This window comes from Oncorhynchus masou, chromosome 25 (genome assembly GCF_036934945.1).
Source record: "Oncorhynchus masou masou isolate Uvic2021 chromosome 25, UVic_Omas_1.1, whole genome shotgun sequence".
Lineage (NCBI taxonomy): Eukaryota > Metazoa > Chordata > Actinopteri > Salmoniformes > Salmonidae > Oncorhynchus > Oncorhynchus masou.
Genome location: NC_088236.1, coordinates 7,935,032 through 7,953,945, shown reverse-complemented (window position 1 = coordinate 7,953,945; position 18,914 = coordinate 7,935,032). Strand labels below are relative to the sequence as shown.

The 18,914-nt window shown below is 42.4% G+C and overlaps 1 protein-coding gene across 3 annotated transcripts; it reads left to right on the top strand.

Annotated features, from left to right (window-relative positions):
• Positions 1-647: 647 nt before the first annotated feature.
• LOC135513725 (annexin A3-like) lies at positions 648-18,588 on the top strand. 3 transcript variants are annotated; one of them, XM_064936615.1, is made up of 13 exons: positions 648-734; positions 1,101-1,148; positions 2,208-2,295; positions 2,588-2,685; positions 3,227-3,340; positions 3,438-3,528; positions 3,685-3,764; positions 3,867-3,923; positions 4,547-4,640; positions 4,718-4,813; positions 8,157-8,215; positions 8,388-8,510; positions 10,760-18,588. In XM_064936615.1, the coding sequence occupies exons 2-13, from the start codon at positions 1,134-1,136 to the stop codon at positions 10,817-10,819; spliced, it is 975 nt and encodes a 324-aa protein (XP_064792687.1). In that variant the 5' UTR covers positions 648-734; positions 1,101-1,133; the 3' UTR covers positions 10,820-18,588. The 3 variants fall into 3 exon arrangements, with proteins under 3 accessions (XP_064792687.1, XP_064792686.1, XP_064792688.1); XM_064936614.1 differs by lacking the exon at positions 10,760-18,588 and adding an exon at positions 9,939-10,235; XM_064936616.1 differs by lacking the exons at positions 1,101-1,148; positions 10,760-18,588 and adding an exon at positions 9,939-10,236 and having other exon boundaries at positions 666-734.
• The last annotated feature ends 326 nt before the right edge of the window (positions 18,589-18,914 follow it).

The following is an 18,914-nucleotide window of genomic DNA, read 5'->3' as shown; positions in this document are numbered from 1 at the left end:
TGAATATACAGGGTAACAGTGTTCAAGATTAATATACAGGCTAACATTGTTCTAGATTAATATACAGGGTAACAGTGTTCTAGATTAATATGCAGGGCAACAGTGTTCTAGGTTAATATACAGGGTAACAGTGTTCAAGATTAATATACAGGCTAACATTGTTCTAGATTAATATACAGGGTAACAGTGTTCTAGGTTAATATACAGGCTCACAGTGTTCTAGATTAATATACAGGGTAACAGTGTTCTAGATGAATAAACAGCCTAACAGTGTTCTAGATTAATATACAGGGTAACAGTGTTCTAGATTAATATACAGGCTAACAGTGTTCTAGATTAATATACAGGGTAACAGTGTTCTAGGTTAATATACAGGCTAACAGTGTTCTAGATTAATATGCAGGGTAACAGTGTTCTAGATTAATATACAGGCTAACAGTGTTCTAGAATTGCACTGACATGGTACCAATACTATTCAACATTTTAAATCAGCATTTTGAGGATTCAATCCAAAGTGAATCAGCAGAGTCATACTTGATAGAGAAGAGCTGTAATCTATGGAATGTATCAAATGTGGGCCTGTTCAAAAGGTCATCTTTTGTTCTCCATGGGGGATGACATCATTTCCTCAATGGGAAGCACCGGGAGGCTACACCTCCGCTCAGGTAAAGGTGTGGTACTACGCGGAAGATTTCTGCTGTTGACTATTGTGTTGAGTGGGAGCTAAACTTCAGGTAAGAATCACTGGAATACATTTATTTTTGCGAGGTTGTTTGGTCTTACGAATAGGACGTAGACGAATGCTGCGTATTGATGCTCGTTAGAAGTGATTTTCCTCGCTGTTCTATGAAAATGCGATGCGATTGATCTTGCCTGTACTTTATGCTGAGATCGACTCTACTGCTGAATACAGTTTTTGATCTCCCGGTTCTTTTTGACATTGCTCTGACGAATTCAAATTGATTCTATTTGTATTTTATTGTATTCTATTGTATTTTTTTTTCTCATTAACTTTTGGTGTTTTAGACTACTGTATTCGATCACTTTTTAAATCTGGAATATGGTAAGAGAAGTGGCCTACAATGTCTTTATCTCACCAGATACAGACATCACTGGTCCACATCACCATTGAAATGGCAACTTTATGGGTAAGATTACAAGTATGATGCATGCGATGATAATAAAATAGGCAACTCATATGAATTACCTTTTGGAAAACTTTTAAGATAACTTTGTATAAAGCATAAAAATATAAAAATTCTACACTGAGCGTACAAAACATTAGGAACACCTGCTCTTTCCATGACACAGACTGACCAGGTGAATCCGATTCATATGAATTACCTTTTGGAAAACTTTTAAGATAACTTTGTATAAAGCATACAACAACAAAAAAATTCTACACTGAGCGTACAAAACATTAGGAACACCTGCTCTTTCCATGACACAGACTGACCAGGTGAATCCAGGTGAAAGATATGGTCCCTTATTGATGTCACTTGTTCATTCCACTTCAATCAGTGTAGATGAAGGGGAGCAGACAGGTTAAAGTTTGAAGGTTAAAAAAAATATTTAAACCTTGAGACCATTGAGACTTGGATTGTGTATGTGTTGCCATTCCGAGGGTGAAAGGGCAAGACAAAATATTGAAGTCCCTTTGAACTGGGAAGTAGGTGCCAGACGCACAGGATTGAGTGTCAAAAAACTGCAACACTGCTGAGTTTTTCCACGCGCAACAGCTTCCTGTGTTTATGAAGAACGGTCCACCACCCAAAGGACATCCAGACAACTGGACACAACTGTTGAACATTGAGGTCAACATTGAGGTCAACATGGGCCGGGATCCCTGTGGAGGTTATTTTGACACTGAGGCTGTTCTGAGGGCAAAAAGGGTTGCAACTCTAACATTAGAAAGGGGATCCTAATGTTTTGAACACTCTTGTGTATATTTACAATGTACAAATAGATAGTAGTCGAGGGATAGGCCACCTCAGTTTTAATAGGCATAAAACACCTGAAGCGAACAATAGCACAAACCTGTGACTCACCGTCTGTGTGTGTTTCTCTGGACTATTGAATGATCTGGAAGGTCTCATGGACTCCCCAACCTAATGCAGTGTTTACCAGTTCTCACGCTGATAGAAGTCAAATGTGACATTGTTTTCATTTGTGAAATATGAACATAAACTGGTTTATTTTGTGTGCAGACCGGGGAAAGAGGGAGCATCAAGCCCAAGGCAGATTTCAACGCAAAGGATGACGCTGTGGCTCTCAGAAAGGCCATGAAGGGACTAGGTAAAGAATACTGGCCCCTTCAAGAACAGACCTGGGTTCAAATACTGGTCCCTTCTAGAACAGACCTGGGTTCAAATACTGGTCCCTTCTAGAACAGACCTGGGTTCAAATACTGGTCCCTTCTAGAACAGACCTGGGTTCAAATACTGATCCCTTCTAGAACAGACCTGGGTTCAAATACTGGCCTCTTCTAGAACAAACCTGGGTTCAAATACTGGCCTGTTTTAGATCTCTCAAATACTGGCCTGTTTTAGATCTCTCAAATACTGACCTGTTTTTGATTTGTCTGCAGGTACAAACGAGAAGACCTTAATAGATGTTCTAACTCAGAGGAGTAGTGGTCAACGTCAGCTCATCTGTAAAGCTTACCAAGAAGAAGCCACTGGCAAGGTAAGAACTCAACTCTTTCTACCATGGTTACAACTCTCTCTCTCTCTCTCTCTCTCTCTCTCTCTCTATTTCTCTCTCTCTCTCTCTATCTATCTATTTCTCTCTCTCTCTCTCCCTCTATATTTCTTTCTCTCTCTCCCTCTATTTCTCTCTCTCTCCCTCTCTATTTCTCTCTCTCCCTCTCTCTATTTCTCTCTCTCTCTCTCTCCCTCTATTTCTCCCTCTCTCTCTCTCTCTCTCTATTTCTCTCTCTCTCTATTTCTCTCTCTCTATTTCTCTCTATTGATCTCTCTCTCTCTATTTCTCTCTTTCTCTCTTTCTCTATTTCTCTCTCTTTCTCTATTTCTCTCTCTCTCTCTATTGCTCTCTCTCTCTGTATCTCCCTCTCTCTCTCTCTCTCTCTCTATTTCTCTCTCTCTCTATTTCTCCCTCTCTCTCTGTATCTCCCTCTCTCTCTCTCTCTCTCTCTCTCTCTCTCTCTCTCTATTTCTCTCTTTCTCTTTCTCTGTGTGTGATCACTTGTCTACCTGTCTTCCTGTAGACTTTGGTGGAGGACTTAGAAGGGGACACCCATGGTCATTTTGAGGACCTGCTGGTCGCGCTGGTCACGCCCCCTGCCATCTATGACTGCCAGGAAGTCACCAAGGCCATGAAGGTGACGTTTTTCACATTTTTCTTTCCTCCCTAAACAAACAATTTCTTTATTTAACTCCATGTGTATTCAACACTAACACCAGACTAATGTGTTGCAGGGAGTTGGGACTAAAGACAGTGTCTTGATAGAAATCTTCGCCACAAGATCCAACAAACAAATTAAAGAGATTTCTGATGCCTATTTAAAACGTAAGAATTGATCAGTGTAATCATTGCTAGGCTCAGTTGTGTGTTTCAACCAATCAATTCAGTACCCGGACGGAAATGACATCATCAGATGATGCTAAGATGATTTGATAGTTGACATGGAGACAGGTTTACATTGCAACAGATTTTCTTTCATAGAAACTGAGAAGAAGTTGACCTTGGACCTGAAGAAGGAGACTTCTGGAGAATTTGCTAAAGCTCTTCTCATTCTGGCCGAGGTATTGTGAACCCAATTAAAACGTAGGATCTGTAGTTGCTGCTGTTGTCTATAAAAATGGGCCTGTTATAAATCTCTCAATATGGTTTGTCTTTAAACTAAGGGCAAGCGGGATGAAAACACACATGTGGATGCAGCCAAGGCCAAAGAGGATGCTAAGGTGCTGTGAGTTGATGTTTCTCAGGTGTTATGACACAGTTATTAGGGTGCAACATTTATAATGACATGTACAATAACATTTATAATACCATTTATAATAACATTTATAATTCCATTTATAATGACATGTACAATAACATTTAAAACAACATTTATAATACCATTTATAAAACCATTTATAATGACATGTATAATAACATTTAAAACAACATTTATAAAACCATTTATAATGACATGTATAATAACATTTAAAACAACATTTATAATACCATTTATAATGACATGTATAATAACATTTATAATAACATTTATAATGACATTTATAAGGACATTTATAACACCATTTATAAAAAATTATTTTTTACATTTTTATTTTACCTTAATTTTACTAGGCAAGTCAGTTAAGAACAAATTCTTATTTTCAATGACGGCCTGGGAACAGTGGGTTAACTGCCTGTTCAGGGGCAGAACGACAGATTTGTACCTTGTCAGCTCGGGGGTTTGAACTTGCAACCTTCCGATTACTAGTCCAACCACTAGGCTACCCTGCCGACATGTATAATAACATGTATTATAATATTTATATATTTTTAACACCATTTATTTCTTTATAACCTCCGTCAGACTCTTTACAACGCGGGAGAGAAGAAGTGGGGGACAGACGAGTCCAAGTTCATCGACATCCTGTGTCAGAGAAGCATACCTCAACTCAGACAAAGTAAAGATATCTGACCTAATGCACAACATTGTTGTTGTTATCTTATGTCTGACCTGTGATGTCATGTTTTTGTGTAGCTCTGGTGGAATACAAGACCATCAGTGGGAAGAGTCTGCAGGAGAGCATCGAGGGAGAGATGTCTGGGGATCTAGAGGAGCTACTGGTGGCCATTGGTATTTTTTATTGTTTTACCTTCATTTAAATAGGCAAGTCAGTTCAAAACAAAATCTTATTTTAAATGATGGTCTAGGAACAGTGGGGTTAACTGCCTCGTTCAGGGGGCAGAAAAACAGATTTGTACCTTGTCAGCTCGGGGATTTGAACTTGCAACTTTTCAGTCACTAGTCCAACGCTCTATCCACTAGGCTATCCTGCTGTATTTTACCTTGGAAACTCCTCAATCACAGCTGTATTCTACTGGGGGCCATTGGTAAACTACTGCTCAATCACAGCTGTATTCTACTGGGGGCCATTGGTAAACTACTGCTCAATCACAGCTGTATTCTACTGGGGGCCATTGGTAAACGACTGCTCAATCACAGATGTATTCTACTGGGGGCCATTGGTAAACTACTGCTCAATCACAGCTGTATTCTACTGGGGGCCATTGGTAAACTACTGCTCAATCACAGCTGTATTCTACTGGGGGCCATTGGTAAACTACTGCTCAATCACAGCTGTATTCTACTGGGGGCCATTGGTAAACTACTGCTCAATCACAGCTGTATTCTACTGGGGGCCATTGGTAAACTACTGCTCAATCACAGCTGTATTCTACTGGGGGCCATTGGTAAACTACTGCTCAATCACAGCTGTATTCTACTGGGGGCCATTGGTAAACTACTGCTCAATCACAGCTGTATTCTACTGGGGGCCATTGGTAAACTACTGCTCAATCACAGCTGTATTCTACTGGGGGCCATTGGTAAACTACTGCTCAATCACAGCTGTATTCTACTGGGGGCCATTGGTAAACTACTGCTCAATCACAGCTGTATTCTACTGAGGGCCATTGGTAAACTACTGCTCAATCACAGCTGTGTTATTATGTGTTTTCTTTTATTCATTATTTTATTTTGTTTAACCTTTATTTAACTAGGCAAGTCAGTTAAGAACAAATTCTTATTTACAATGACGGCCTCCCAGAAGGCAAAAGGCCTCCTGCGGGGACAGGGGCTGGGATAAAAAATATGTATATATATAAAAATAGGACAAAACACACGTCATGACAAGAGAGACAACATACCACTACGTAAAGAGAGATCTAAGACAACAATATAGCAAGGCAGCAACACATGACAACACAGCATGGTAGCAACACAACATGAAAACAACATGGCAGCAACATAACATGGTAGCAGTACAAACATGGTATAAACATTATTGGGCATAGACAACAGCACAAAGGGCAAGAAGGCAGAGACAACAATACATCACGCAAAGCAGCCACAACTGTCAGTTAGAGTGTCCATGATTGAGTCTTTAAATGAAGAGATCGAGATGAAACTGTTCAGTTTGAGTGTTTGTTATAGCTCTTTCCAGTCGCTAGCTGCAGCGAACTGAAAAGACGAGTGACCCAGGGATGTGTGTGCTTTGAGGACCTTTAACAGAATGTGACTGTCAGAGTGGGTGTTGTATGTGGAGGATGAGGGCTGCAGTAGATATCTCAGATAGGGGGGAGTTAAGCCTAAGAGGGCTTTATAAATAAGCATCAACCAGTGGGTCTTGCGGCGGGTATACAGAGATGACCAGTTCACAGAGGAGTATAGAGTGCAGTGTTGTGTCATATAAGGAGCCTTGGTGGCACATCTGATGGCCGAATGCTAAAGAACATCTAGCCGCTCGAGAGCACCGTTACCTGCCAATCTATAAATGATGTCTACATAATTTAGCATTGGTAGGATGGTCATCTGAATCAGGGTTAGTTTGGCAGCTGGGGTGAAAGAAGAGTGATTACAATAGAGGTAACCACATCTAGATTTAACTTTAGCCTGCAGCTTTGATATGTACTGAGAGAAGGACAGTTTACCGTCTAGCCATACTCCCAAGTACTTGTATGAGGTGACTACCTTAAGCTCTAAACCCTCAGAGGTAGTGACCACACTGGTGGGGAGAGGGGCATTCTTCTTACCAAACCACATGACCTTTGTTTTGGAGGTGTTCAAAACAAGGTTAAGGGTAGAGAAAGCTTGTTGGAGACTAAGAAAGCTTTGTTGTAGAGCGTTTAACACAAAATCCAGGGAGGGGCCAGCTGAGTATAAGACTGTATCATCTGCATATAAATGGATGAGAGAGCTTCCTACTGCCTGAGTTATGTTGTTGATGTAAATTGAGAAGAGTGTGGGGCCCAGCATTGAGCCTTGGGGTACTCACTTGATGACAGGCAGTGGCTGAGATAACAGATTTCCTGATTTTATACACTGCACTCTTTGAGAGAGATGTAGTTAGCAAACCAGGCGAAAGACCCCTCAGAGACACCAATACTCCTTAGCCGGGACCTCAAGAATAGAATAGTATACTGTATTAAAAGATTTGGCCATGTCTATAAAAATAGCAGCACAACATTGCTTAGAATCAAGGGCAATGGTGAAATCATTGAAGACCTTTAAGGTTGCAGTGACACATCCATAACCTGAGTGGAAACCAGATTGCATACCAGAGAGAATGCAATAGACATCGAGAAAGCCCGTCTGTTGATTTTTGATAAGTTTTGATAAACAGGGAAAAATAGAAATAGGCATATAACAGTTCTTGTGCCATGCTTGTACTGATCATGTTTTAAAGTTAAGCAAAAAATTACAAGGACTATTTGCATAAATTGGACTACTACTTTTATCATCCCAAATAACCACCACCAGTAACCCTAACCCATATAGAACCCTAACCCATATAGAACCATAACCCACATAGAACCCTAACCCATATAGAACCCTAACCCATATAGAACCCTAACCCATATAGAACCCTAGCCCATATAGAACCCTAACACATATAGAACCCTAACCCATATATAACCCTAACCCATATAGAACCCTAACCCATATATAACCCTTACCCATATAGAACCCTAACCCATATAGAACCCTAGCCCATATAGAACCCTTACCCATATATAACCCTAACACTTATATGACGCTAACCCATATAGAACCCTTACCCATATATAACCCTAACACATATAAATGTATAACCCTAACCCATATATAACTCTAAACCATATATAACCCTAACCTAGTGGTTAGAGCATTGGACTAGTAACCGAAAGGTTGCAAGTTCAAATCCCCGAGCTGACAAGGTACAAAATCTGTCAATCTGCCCCTGAACAGGCAGTTAACCCACTGTTCCTAGGCCGGCATTGAAAATAAGAATTTGTTCTTAACTGACTTGCCTATTTAAATAAAGGTAAAAAAATATCTAATATTTAACCCTAATCCTACCCCATATATAACCCTAACCCATATATAACCTTAACCCTAACCCATATATAACCACCACCATGCTGCTTCTCTCCTCTAGTGAAATGTGTGAAGAATGTCCCAGCATACCTAGCTGAACGCCTGCATCAAGGCATGAAGGTACAGACAGTATATGTTTATGTTAAATACAATGAGCATATTGTTGTGTGATAGTCACTGTATGTTAGGAAATGGTTATAATTCAATGGTTATAATTTCAGTGGTTATGTCACTGTCAGAATCTTACATTTATATGTTATTTACTTTATTTTTAATATGGTCACTCTCTCAGGGCGGAGGAACGGATGAGTGTAGCCTGAACCATATCATGGTCAGCCGGTCAGAGATAGACATGCTGGACATCAGAGCAGAGTTCAAGAAGCTTTATAGCTATTCTCTGCACTCTGCCATCGAGGTAAGACTACACCCCCTAACCCTCACCCCCATGCTAGCCCTCACCCTAACCCTCAACCTCACCCTCACCCCCACGCTAGCCCTCACCCTAACCCTCAACCTCACCCCCACGCTAGCCCTCACCCTAACCCTCAACCTCACCCTCACCCCCACGCTAGCCCTCACCCTAACCCTCAACCTCACCCTCACCCCCACGCTAGCCCTCACCCTAACCCTCAACCTCACCCTCACCCCCACGCTAGCCCTCACCCTAACCCTCACACTAGCCCTCACCCTAACCCTCACCCCCACCCTAACCCTCAACCTCACCCTAACCCTCACACTAGCCCTCACCCTAACCCTCAACCTCACCCCCACGCTAGCCCTCACCCTAACCCTCAACCTCACCCTCACACTAGCCCTCACCCTAACCCTCACCCTCACGCTAGCCCTCACCCTAACCCTCAACCTCATCCTGACCCTCACCCCCACGCTAGCCCTCACCCTAAACCTCAACCTCACCCCCACACTAGTCCTCACCCTAACCCTCAAACTCAACCTAACCCTCACACTAGCCCTCACCCTAACCCTCAACCTCACGCTAGCCCTCACCCTAACCCTCACTAGCACTCTCCCTAATCCTCACCCTAACCCCTACCCTAACCCTCACACTAACCCTCACCCTTACCCTCACCTTCACCCTAGCCCCTACCCTTACCCTCACCCTAGCCCCTACCCTTACCCTCACCCTAACCCCTACCCTTAGCCAGAGGTCTTTTCACACTACTGAGCCGAACCAAGTCAAGGCAAACTAAACTGTACTGAGCTGTCCTGGTTACGCATCAACCATAGATCCTGGAACCGTTCTAAAAAAAGTACAAACTAAAAAGGAAATACCCGTTGGTTGGTACGGATTGGCTGAGCACGAGACTGTGAAAAGGCCATTAGAAGACTTATCGGTACCATGGTCAGAGTTGGAGTTCAAATTTAAATTGAGCTTGTCCTCAACTCTGCTACCTTTCAAGTATCTACAGTATTTCTCCCGTGAGGTCCATTGCATCTCAGTGCTTGAGGCGTCAATACAGACACCTCGGTTCAAATCCAGGCTGTATCACAACCGGCCGTGATTTGGAGACCCATAATGCGGCGCACAATTGGCCCAGCGTCGTCCGGGTTTGGCCGGTGTCGTCCGGGTTTGGCCGGTGTCGTCCGGGTTTGGCCGGTGTAGGCCGTCATTGTAAATAATAATTTGTTTCTTAACTGACTTGCCCAGTTAAATAAAGGTTAAACAAAACAACAACAAAAAATGTCCTGACATGCTCCCCCATCGACAGGCATTGTACTCTATTCAATTAAAGGGTGTCTATACTGATTGTGGTTTTAATGGTCAACTGCAATACAGATCAAAAATCGACTTGCTACAACTGTGATACGTTGTTGTCTCACCTAGCTGTTGTCAGGAACCGACTCAAAGCCCGGAACAAAAGGGAGACAACGTGGAGATAAGGAGTAACAAAATATATATATTTATTAAATAAGTAACTAAGTATAATATACAATGGTGTGTAATCAATAATCAGTAGTGTAAGTGAGTGTTTTGCAGGCATGAAGGTGATAATGCAGGGTGTCTGCATGGAGAGAGTCTCCTCCATGAATGGGGAAGTGGTGTATTTATCCTGGGACACACCGGGCCCAGGTGTTTCCCATGTAGCTGACGACCCTCCCAACTCCGCCCACCAGCGTCCTAATAAGGAAACAACAAAACAACAAAGAGAGAATACGGCAGACAGAGTGGGAGGGTCGTCACACTGTCTTAAAGGGACACTTTAAGTGACAATGAAGCCCTGCTAGCAGATACCCATAGACTCCCAGTCATTGCGCTAACGCTAGTTAGCATTGGCTCGTGACACTACATCTATCTTCCTTCATACTGAACACAGAGACATACAAATGGTATCCCACGAGTTCATCTGACTTTGGGGAAGTAGATAAAAGGGCCTCATTGCCAAAATCCTAAAGTATCCCTTTAAGATGAATGAATACATTAATTGTAATTCGCTCTGGATAATAGCATCGGCTAAATGTCTATAATGTTAATGTAAAAATGTGTACACACCTTTTCCTGTCATAGATTACAATGTATTCCTACTACACATGAACTATTTTCTCTATATATATATATATATATTTGTTTGGAGCCGAGTTAGGTTTTGTGTGCTTGTCCTCACTGGTGTGTGACAGAACGGTTGTGTTGTGTTCTTCTGTCTGTAGTCGGATACATCTGACTTCTATGGGGACTGTCTCAAGAAGATCTGTGGAGGGGACGATTAACAATGTAACACTATGGAGGGGACGACTAAGACAGTAACACAACACTGCAGCCAGAAGATGCCTATGTATCATACTACTGCTACTACTACTACTACTAATTCTACTACTATTACCCACTAATATTACTACTACTACCCACTAATATTACTAATACTATTACTACTACCCACTAATATTACTACTACTACTACTACTACTACTACCACCACTACTACTACTACCACTACTACTACTACCCACTAATATTACTACTACTACTACTACTACTACTACCACCACTACTACTACTACCACTACTACTACTACCCACTAATATTACTACTACTACTACTACTACTACTACTACTACTACCACCACTACTACTACTACCACTACTACTACTACCCACTAATATTACTACTACTACTACTACTACTACTACTACTACTACTACCACAACTACTACTACTACTACTACTACCACTACTACTACTACTACTACTACTACTACTACTACTACTACTACTACTACTACTACTACTACCACCATCATTACTACTACTACTACTACTACTACTACTACTACTACTACTACTACCACCATCATTACTACTACTACTACTACTACTACTACTACTACCACTACTACTACCACTACTACTACCACTACTACCACTACTACTACTACTACTACCACTACTACTACTACTACTACCACTACTACTACTACCACTACTACTACCACCACTACTACTACTACCACTACTACTACTACCCACTAATATTACTACTACTACTACTACTACTACTACTATTACTACTACCACTACTACTGCTACTACCATCACTTTTACTGAGCTACCTTCCTCTCAGTCTACCATTTCAATATACAGTACTGGATCGTGTTCGTTAGCCACCTGATCTGAATATATATACTGAAAAAGGGAGGGACTAGATGGACCAATAAGAAACACTCATTGTCATTTTCTGTTGCAATGCCCTAATGAACATGACCCTACTCTCTTCCTACCAAATCTACTCATCTTATAGACTTTTAAATTAATATTTTAGAATAGCTGTTGGTCGTTGGGAATCATTGTAAATCAGTGCTGTGTTTGATTTTGCGTGACGGCTGTTCTGTTCTGTTTTTATCTCTCTAGTCTGATAGCCACAAATCTGATAGCCACAGGGAAGTCTGATAACCACAGGGAAGTCTGATAGCCACAGGGAAGTCTGATAGCTACAGGGAAGTCTGATAGCTACAGGGAAGTCTGATAGCCACAGGGAAGTCTGATAGCCACAGGGAAGTCTGATAGCCATGGGGAAGTCTGATAGCCACAGGGAAGTCTGATAGCCACAGGGAAGTCTGATAGCCACAGGGAAGTCTGATAACCACAGGGAAGTCTGATAGCCACAGGGAAGTCTGATAGCCATGGGGAAGTCTGATAGCCACAGGGAAGTCTGATAGCCACAGGGAAGTCTGATAGCCATGGGGAAGTCTGATAGCCACAGGGAAGTCTGATAGCCACGGGGAAGTCTGATAGCCACAGGGAAGTCTGATAGCCACAGGGAAGTCTGATAGCCACAGGGAAGTCTGATAGCCACAGGGAAGTCTGATAGCCACAGGGAAGTCTGATAACCACAGGGAAGTCTGATAGCCACAGGGAAGTCTGATAGCCACAGGGAAGTCTGATAGCCACAGGGAAGTCTGATAGCCACAGGGAAGTCTGATAGCCACAGGGAAGTCTGATAGCCATGGGGAAGTCTGATAGCCACAGGGAAGTCTGATAGCCACAGGGAAGTCTGATAGCCACGGGGAAGTCTGATAGCCACAGGGAAGTCTGATAACCACAGGGAAGTCTGATAGCTACAGGGAAGTCTGATAGCCACAGGGAAGTCTGATAGCCACAGGGAAGTCTGATAGCTACATGTCTAATAGCTACAAGTCTAATAGCCACGGGGAAGTCTGATAGCCATGGGAAGTATGATAGCTACAAGTCTGATAGCTACAAGTCTAATAGCCACGGGGAAGTCTGATAGCCACAGGGAAGTCTGATAGCCACAAGTCTGATAGCTACAAGTCTAATAGCCACGGGGAAGTCTGATAGCTATGGGAAGTATGATAGCTACAATTCTGATAGCCATGGGGAAGTCTGATAGCTATGGGAAGTATGATAGCTACAATTCTGATAGCCATGGGGAAGTCTGATAGCCATGGGAAGTATGATAGCTACAATTCTGATAGCCATGGGGAAGTCTGATAGCTATGGGAAGTATGATAGCTACAATTCTGATAGCCATGGGGAAGTCTGATAGCCATGGGAAGTATGATAGCTACAATTCTGATAGCCACAGGGAAGTCTGATAGCCATGGGAAGTATGATAGCTACAATTCTGATAGCCATGGGGAAGTCTGATAGCCATGGGAAGTATGATAGCTACAATTCTGATAGCCACAGGGAAGTCTGATAGCCATGGGAAGTATGATAGCTACAATTCTGATAGCCATGGGGAAGTCTGATAGCCATGGGAAGTATGATAGCTACAATTCTGATAGCCACAGGGAAGTCTGATAGCCATGGGAAGTATGATAGCTACAATTCTGATAGCCACAGGGAAGTCTGATAGCCATGGGAAGTATGATAGCTACAATTCTGATAGCCATGGGGAAGTCTGATAGCCATGGGAAGTATGATAGCTACAATTCTGATAGCCACAGGGAAGTCTGATAGCCACGGGGAAGTCTGATAGCCACAGGGAAGTCTGATAGCCACAGGGAAGTCTGATAGCCATGGGGAAGTCTGATAGCCATGGGAAGTCTGATAGCCACAGGGAAGTCTGATAGCTACATGTCTAATAGCCACGGAGAAGTCTGATAGCCATGGGAAGTCTGATAGCCACAGGGAAGTCTGATAGCCACGGAGAAGTCTGATAGCCATGGGAAGTCTGATAGCCACAGGGAAGTCTGATAGCCACGGAGAAGTCTGATAGCCATGGGAAGTCTGATAGCCATGGGAAGTCTGATAGCCACGGAGAAGTCTGATAGCCATGGGAAGTCTGATAGCCACGGGGAAGTCTGATAGCCACAGGGAAGTCTGATAGCCACAGGGAAGTCTGATAGCCATGGGGAAGTCTGATAGCCATGGGGAAGTCTGATAGCCACAGGGAAGTCTGATAGCCACAGGGAAGTCTGATAGCTACATGTCTAATAGCTACAAGTCTAATAGCCACGGGGAAGTCTGATAGCCATGGGAAGTATGATAGCTACAAGTCTGATAGCTACAAGTCTAATAGCCACGGGGAAGTCTGATAGCCACAGGGAAGTCTGATAGCCACAAGTCTGATAGCTACAAGTCTAATAGCCACGGGGAAGTCTGATAGCTATGGGAAGTATGATAGCTACAATTCTGATAGCCATGGGGAAGTCTGATAGCTATGGGAAGTATGATAGCTACAATTCTGATAGCCATGGGGAAGTCTGATAGCCATGGGAAGTATGATAGCTACAATTCTGATAGCCATGGGGAAGTCTGATAGCTATGGGAAGTATGATAGCTACAATTCTGATAGCCATGGGGAAGTCTGATAGCCATGGGAAGTATGATAGCTACAATTCTGATAGCCACAGGGAAGTCTGATAGCCATGGGAAGTATGATAGCTACAATTCTGATAGCCATGGGGAAGTCTGATAGCCATGGGAAGTATGATAGCTACAATTCTGATAGCCACAGGGAAGTCTGATAGCCATGGGAAGTATGATAGCTACAATTCTGATAGCCATGGGGAAGTCTGATAGCCATGGGAAGTATGATAGCCACAGGGAAGTCTGATAGCCATGGGAAGTATGATAGCTACAATTCTGATAGCCACAGGGAAGTCTGATAGCCATGGGAAGTATGATAGCTACAATTCTGATAGCCATGGGGAAGTCTGATAGCCATGGGAAGTATGATAGCTACAATTCTGATAGCCACAGGGAAGTCTGATAGCCACGGGGAAGTCTGATAGCCACAGGGAAGTCTGATAGCCACAGGGAAGTCTGATAGCCATGGGGAAGTCTGATAGCCATGGGAAGTCTGATAGCCACAGGGAAGTCTGATAGCTACATGTCTAATAGCCACGGAGAAGTCTGATAGCCATGGGAAGTCTGATAGCCACAGGGAAGTCTGATAGCCACGGAGAAGTCTGATAGCCATGGGAAGTCTGATAGCCACAGGGAAGTCTGATAGCCACGGAGAAGTCTGATAGCCATGGGAAGTCTGATAGCCATGGGAAGTCTGATAGCCACGGAGAAGTCTGATAGCCATGGGAAGTCTGATAGCCACGGGGAAGTCTGATAGCCACAGGGAAGTCTGATAGCCACAGGGAAGTCTGATAGCCATGGGGAAGTCTGATAGCCATGGGGAAGTCTGATAGCCACAGGGAAGTCTGATAGCCACAGGGAAGTCTGATAGCCACGGGGAAGTCTGATAGCCATGGGGAAGTCTGATAGCCACAGGGAAGTCTGATAGCCACAGGGAAGTCTGATAGCCACGGGGAAGTCTGATAGCCACAGGGAAGTCTGATAGCCACGGGGAAGTCTGATAGCCATGGAGAATATGAAAACCTCTGTGAGGGAGATGATGAATGACACAAGTCCAACACCACTTGTGTCTCTGTGTTTCCTTGTATTTGATTCAGCAAACGTTGTACTGCATGTGTGCAATCAAACTTCCCCGTGCTGTACCTGCATTTTATGACATGATTCTAACTTATATCAATAAAAGCATCTCATTAAGGAGATACTGTACTAAATACCGGAATTTTTCCAACACATTCTGGAATGTTCTAGAATGTTCTTTAAAGGCACAGAGATCTGTGGTAAGTGATATGTGCTGTATGTCATTTACACTCACCACTAGAGGTCCCCATTGATTCACACAGAAGCAGGAGATGCCATGTGAGTGAAGCATATATCTACCGTGATATAAAGGCGAGTTTATAGATGAAGCGTAGGGTCTCTGATATAAAGGCACGGTAGAGTTTATAGATGAAGCGTAGGGTCTCTGATATAAAGGCACGGTAGAGTTTATAGATGAAGCGTAGGGTCTCTGATATAAAGGCACGGTAGAGTTTATAGATGAAGCATAGGGTCTCTGATATAAAGGCACGGTAGAGTTTATAGATGAAGCATAGGGTCTCTGATATAAAGGCACGGTAGAGTTTATAGATGAAGCGTAGGGTCTCTGATATAAAGGCACGGTAGAGTTTATAGATGAAGCGTAGGGTCTCTGATATAAAGGCACGGTAGAGTTTAAAGATGAAGCGTAGGGTCTCTGATATAAAGGCACGGTAGAGTTTATAGATGAAGCGTAGGGTCTCTGATATAAAGGCACGGTAGAGTTTATAGATGAAGCATAGGGTCTCTGATATAAAGGAACGGTAGAGTTTAAAGATGAAGCGTAGGGTCTCTGATATAAAGGCACGGTAGAGTTTATAGATGAAGCGTAGGGTCTCTGATATAAAGGCACGGGAGAGTTTATAGATGAAGCGTAGGGTCTCTGATATAAAGGCACGGTAGAGTTTATAGATGAAGCGTAGGGTCTCTGATATAAAGGCACGGTAGAGTTTATAGATGAAGCGTAGGGTCTCTGATATAAAGGCACGGTAGAGTTTAAAGATGAAGCGTAGGGTCTCTGATATAAAGGCACGGTAGAGTTTAAAGATGAAGCGTAGGGTCTCTGATATAAAGGCACGGTAGAGTTTATAGATGAAGCGTAGGGTCTCTGATATAAAGGAACGGTAGAGTTTATAGATGAAGCGTAGGGTCTCTGATATAAAGGAACGGTAGAGTTTATAGATGAAGCATAGGGTCTCTGATATAAAGGCACGGTAGAGTTTATAGATGAAGCGTAGGGTCTCTGATATAAAGGCACGGTAGAGTTTATAGATGAAGCGTAGGGTCTCTGATATAAAGGCACGGTAGAGTTTAAAGATGAAGCGTAGGGTCTCTGATATAAAGGCACGGTAGAGTTTATAGATGAAGCATAGGGTCTCTGATATAAAGGCACGGTAGAGTTTATAGATGAAGCGTAGGGTCTCTGATATAAAGGCACGGTAGAGTTTATAGATGAAGCGTAGGGTCTCTGATATAAAGGCACGGTAGAGTTTATAGATGAAGCGTAGGGTCTCTGATATAAAGGCACGGTAGAGTTTAAAGATGAAGCGTAGGGTCTCTGATATAAAGGCACGGTAGAGTTTAAAGATGAAGCGTAGGGTCTCTGATATAAAGGCACGGTAGAGTTTATAGATGAAGCGTAGGGTCTCTGATATAAAGGCACGGTAGAGTTTATAGATGAAGCATAGGGTCTCTGATATAAAGGCACGGTAGAGTTTAAAGATGAAGCGTAGGGTCTCTGATATAAAGGCACGGTAGAGTTTATAGATGAAGCGTAGGGTCTCTGTAATAAAGGCACGGTAGAGTTTATAGATGAAGCGTAGGGTCTCTGTAATAAAGGCACGGTAGAGTTTATAGATGAAGCGTAGGGTCTCTGATATAAAGGCACGGTAGAGTTTATAGATGAAGCATAGGGTCTCTGATATAAAGGCACGGTAGAGTTTAAAGATGAAGCGTAGGGTCTCTGATATAAAGGCACGGTAGAGTTTATAGATGAAGCGTAGGGTCTCTGTAATAAAGGCACGGTAGAGTTTATAGATGAAGCGTAGGGTCTCTGTAATAAAGGCACGGTAGAGTTTATAGATGAAGCGTAGGGTCTCTGATATAAAGGCACGGTAGAGTTTATAGATGAAGCGTAGGGTCTCTGATATAAAGGCACGGTAGAGTTTATAGATGATGCGTAGGGTCTCTGATATAAAGGCACGGTAGAGTTTATAGATGATGCGTAGGGTCTCTGTAATAAAGGCACGGTAGAGTTTATAGATGAAGCGTAGGGTCTCTGATATAAAGGCACGGTAGAGTTTATAGATGAAGCGTAGGGTCTCTGATATAAAGGCACGGTAGAGTTTATAGATGGTGCGTACAGCCAAAAGCTGCCATATGTCAAAACGATTTATTCAAGTAAATACAGTCATTTATTCTTCAAACTTGGCATTTAATGACTTTCATCTTCATTGACTGTGAAACTATAGAATGAATGTTTGATGGGAACGGTATCCTTCTCGTCCTTCTTTCAAGTCGATGTCCGTTGGTACAGCACTGTGTGACTCTTGGCTATGTTTTGTCATTTTTCATTGTCATTTTGTTCAATTTTCCCACACGCTATATGACTTTGAATGTTTTTGATGGCTGAACCCTCTGTAACGTTCAGGGAAACTGAATGCATTATTAGTTTGCCCTCAGTTGACAGCCGTTCACATTTCAACATCATCAACTAACTGGGTTTAAAGAACGTTGGTTTTCTTTCGAATACTTCAGTTGCATTTGATGGAGCTTACCTATCTCAATAGAAGTCATGGAATTAGTCCCCAAAGTGCAAACTCCACCCATCTGGATCCAGACAGGTCCAGTCAAACAAAAGTACTTGAGTGGAAACAGAAATTATTTGTTTTCATGCATTGGGAAAGAAAAACAACAAGAATAGAATTAGACTAACAATAGAGTTAATTTCAGACACAGATTGTGTACAGAGTGTCTAACTTCTCCTCAGTTCAGGAGGGAGTATGGCTATCTCCTTCAAGATCAACTCTGAAAATAAAACCAGTCACGCAAAACCTTACCCTTTTTCTGTTTTGAGCTAACCTCATATTTTCTAACCTCGACATAAATAAATGTTTTATTTTTCACAACAAGCATGCATTATGAATGTGTAACTTCTGTTGTTCATGTTCAGCTCTTAACATATTCTACCTCACAGAGATTAGAATACACTGTACCGCTTCTAAGACTTTACTCTTAACATATTCTACCTCACAGAGATTAGAATACACTGTACCGCTTCTAAGACTTTACTATTAACATATTCTACCTCACAGAGATTAGAATACACTGTACTGCTTCTAAGACTTTACTATTAACATATTCTACCTCACAGAGATTAGAATACACTGTACCGCTTCTAAGACTTTACTATTAACATATTCTACCTCACAGAGATTAGAATACACTGTACTGCTTC

Bases quoted from the DNA above. Each gene is read 5' to 3' on its own strand.
- LOC135513725 (XM_064936614.1), top strand. The intron at 2,296-2,587 runs GTAAAGAATACT...ATTTGTCTGCAG, and splicing joins AAAGGCCATGAAGGGACTAG to GTACAAACGAGAAGACCTTA. The intron at 8,216-8,387 runs GTACAGACAGTA...TCACTCTCTCAG, and splicing joins GCCTGCATCAAGGCATGAAG to GGCGGAGGAACGGATGAGTG.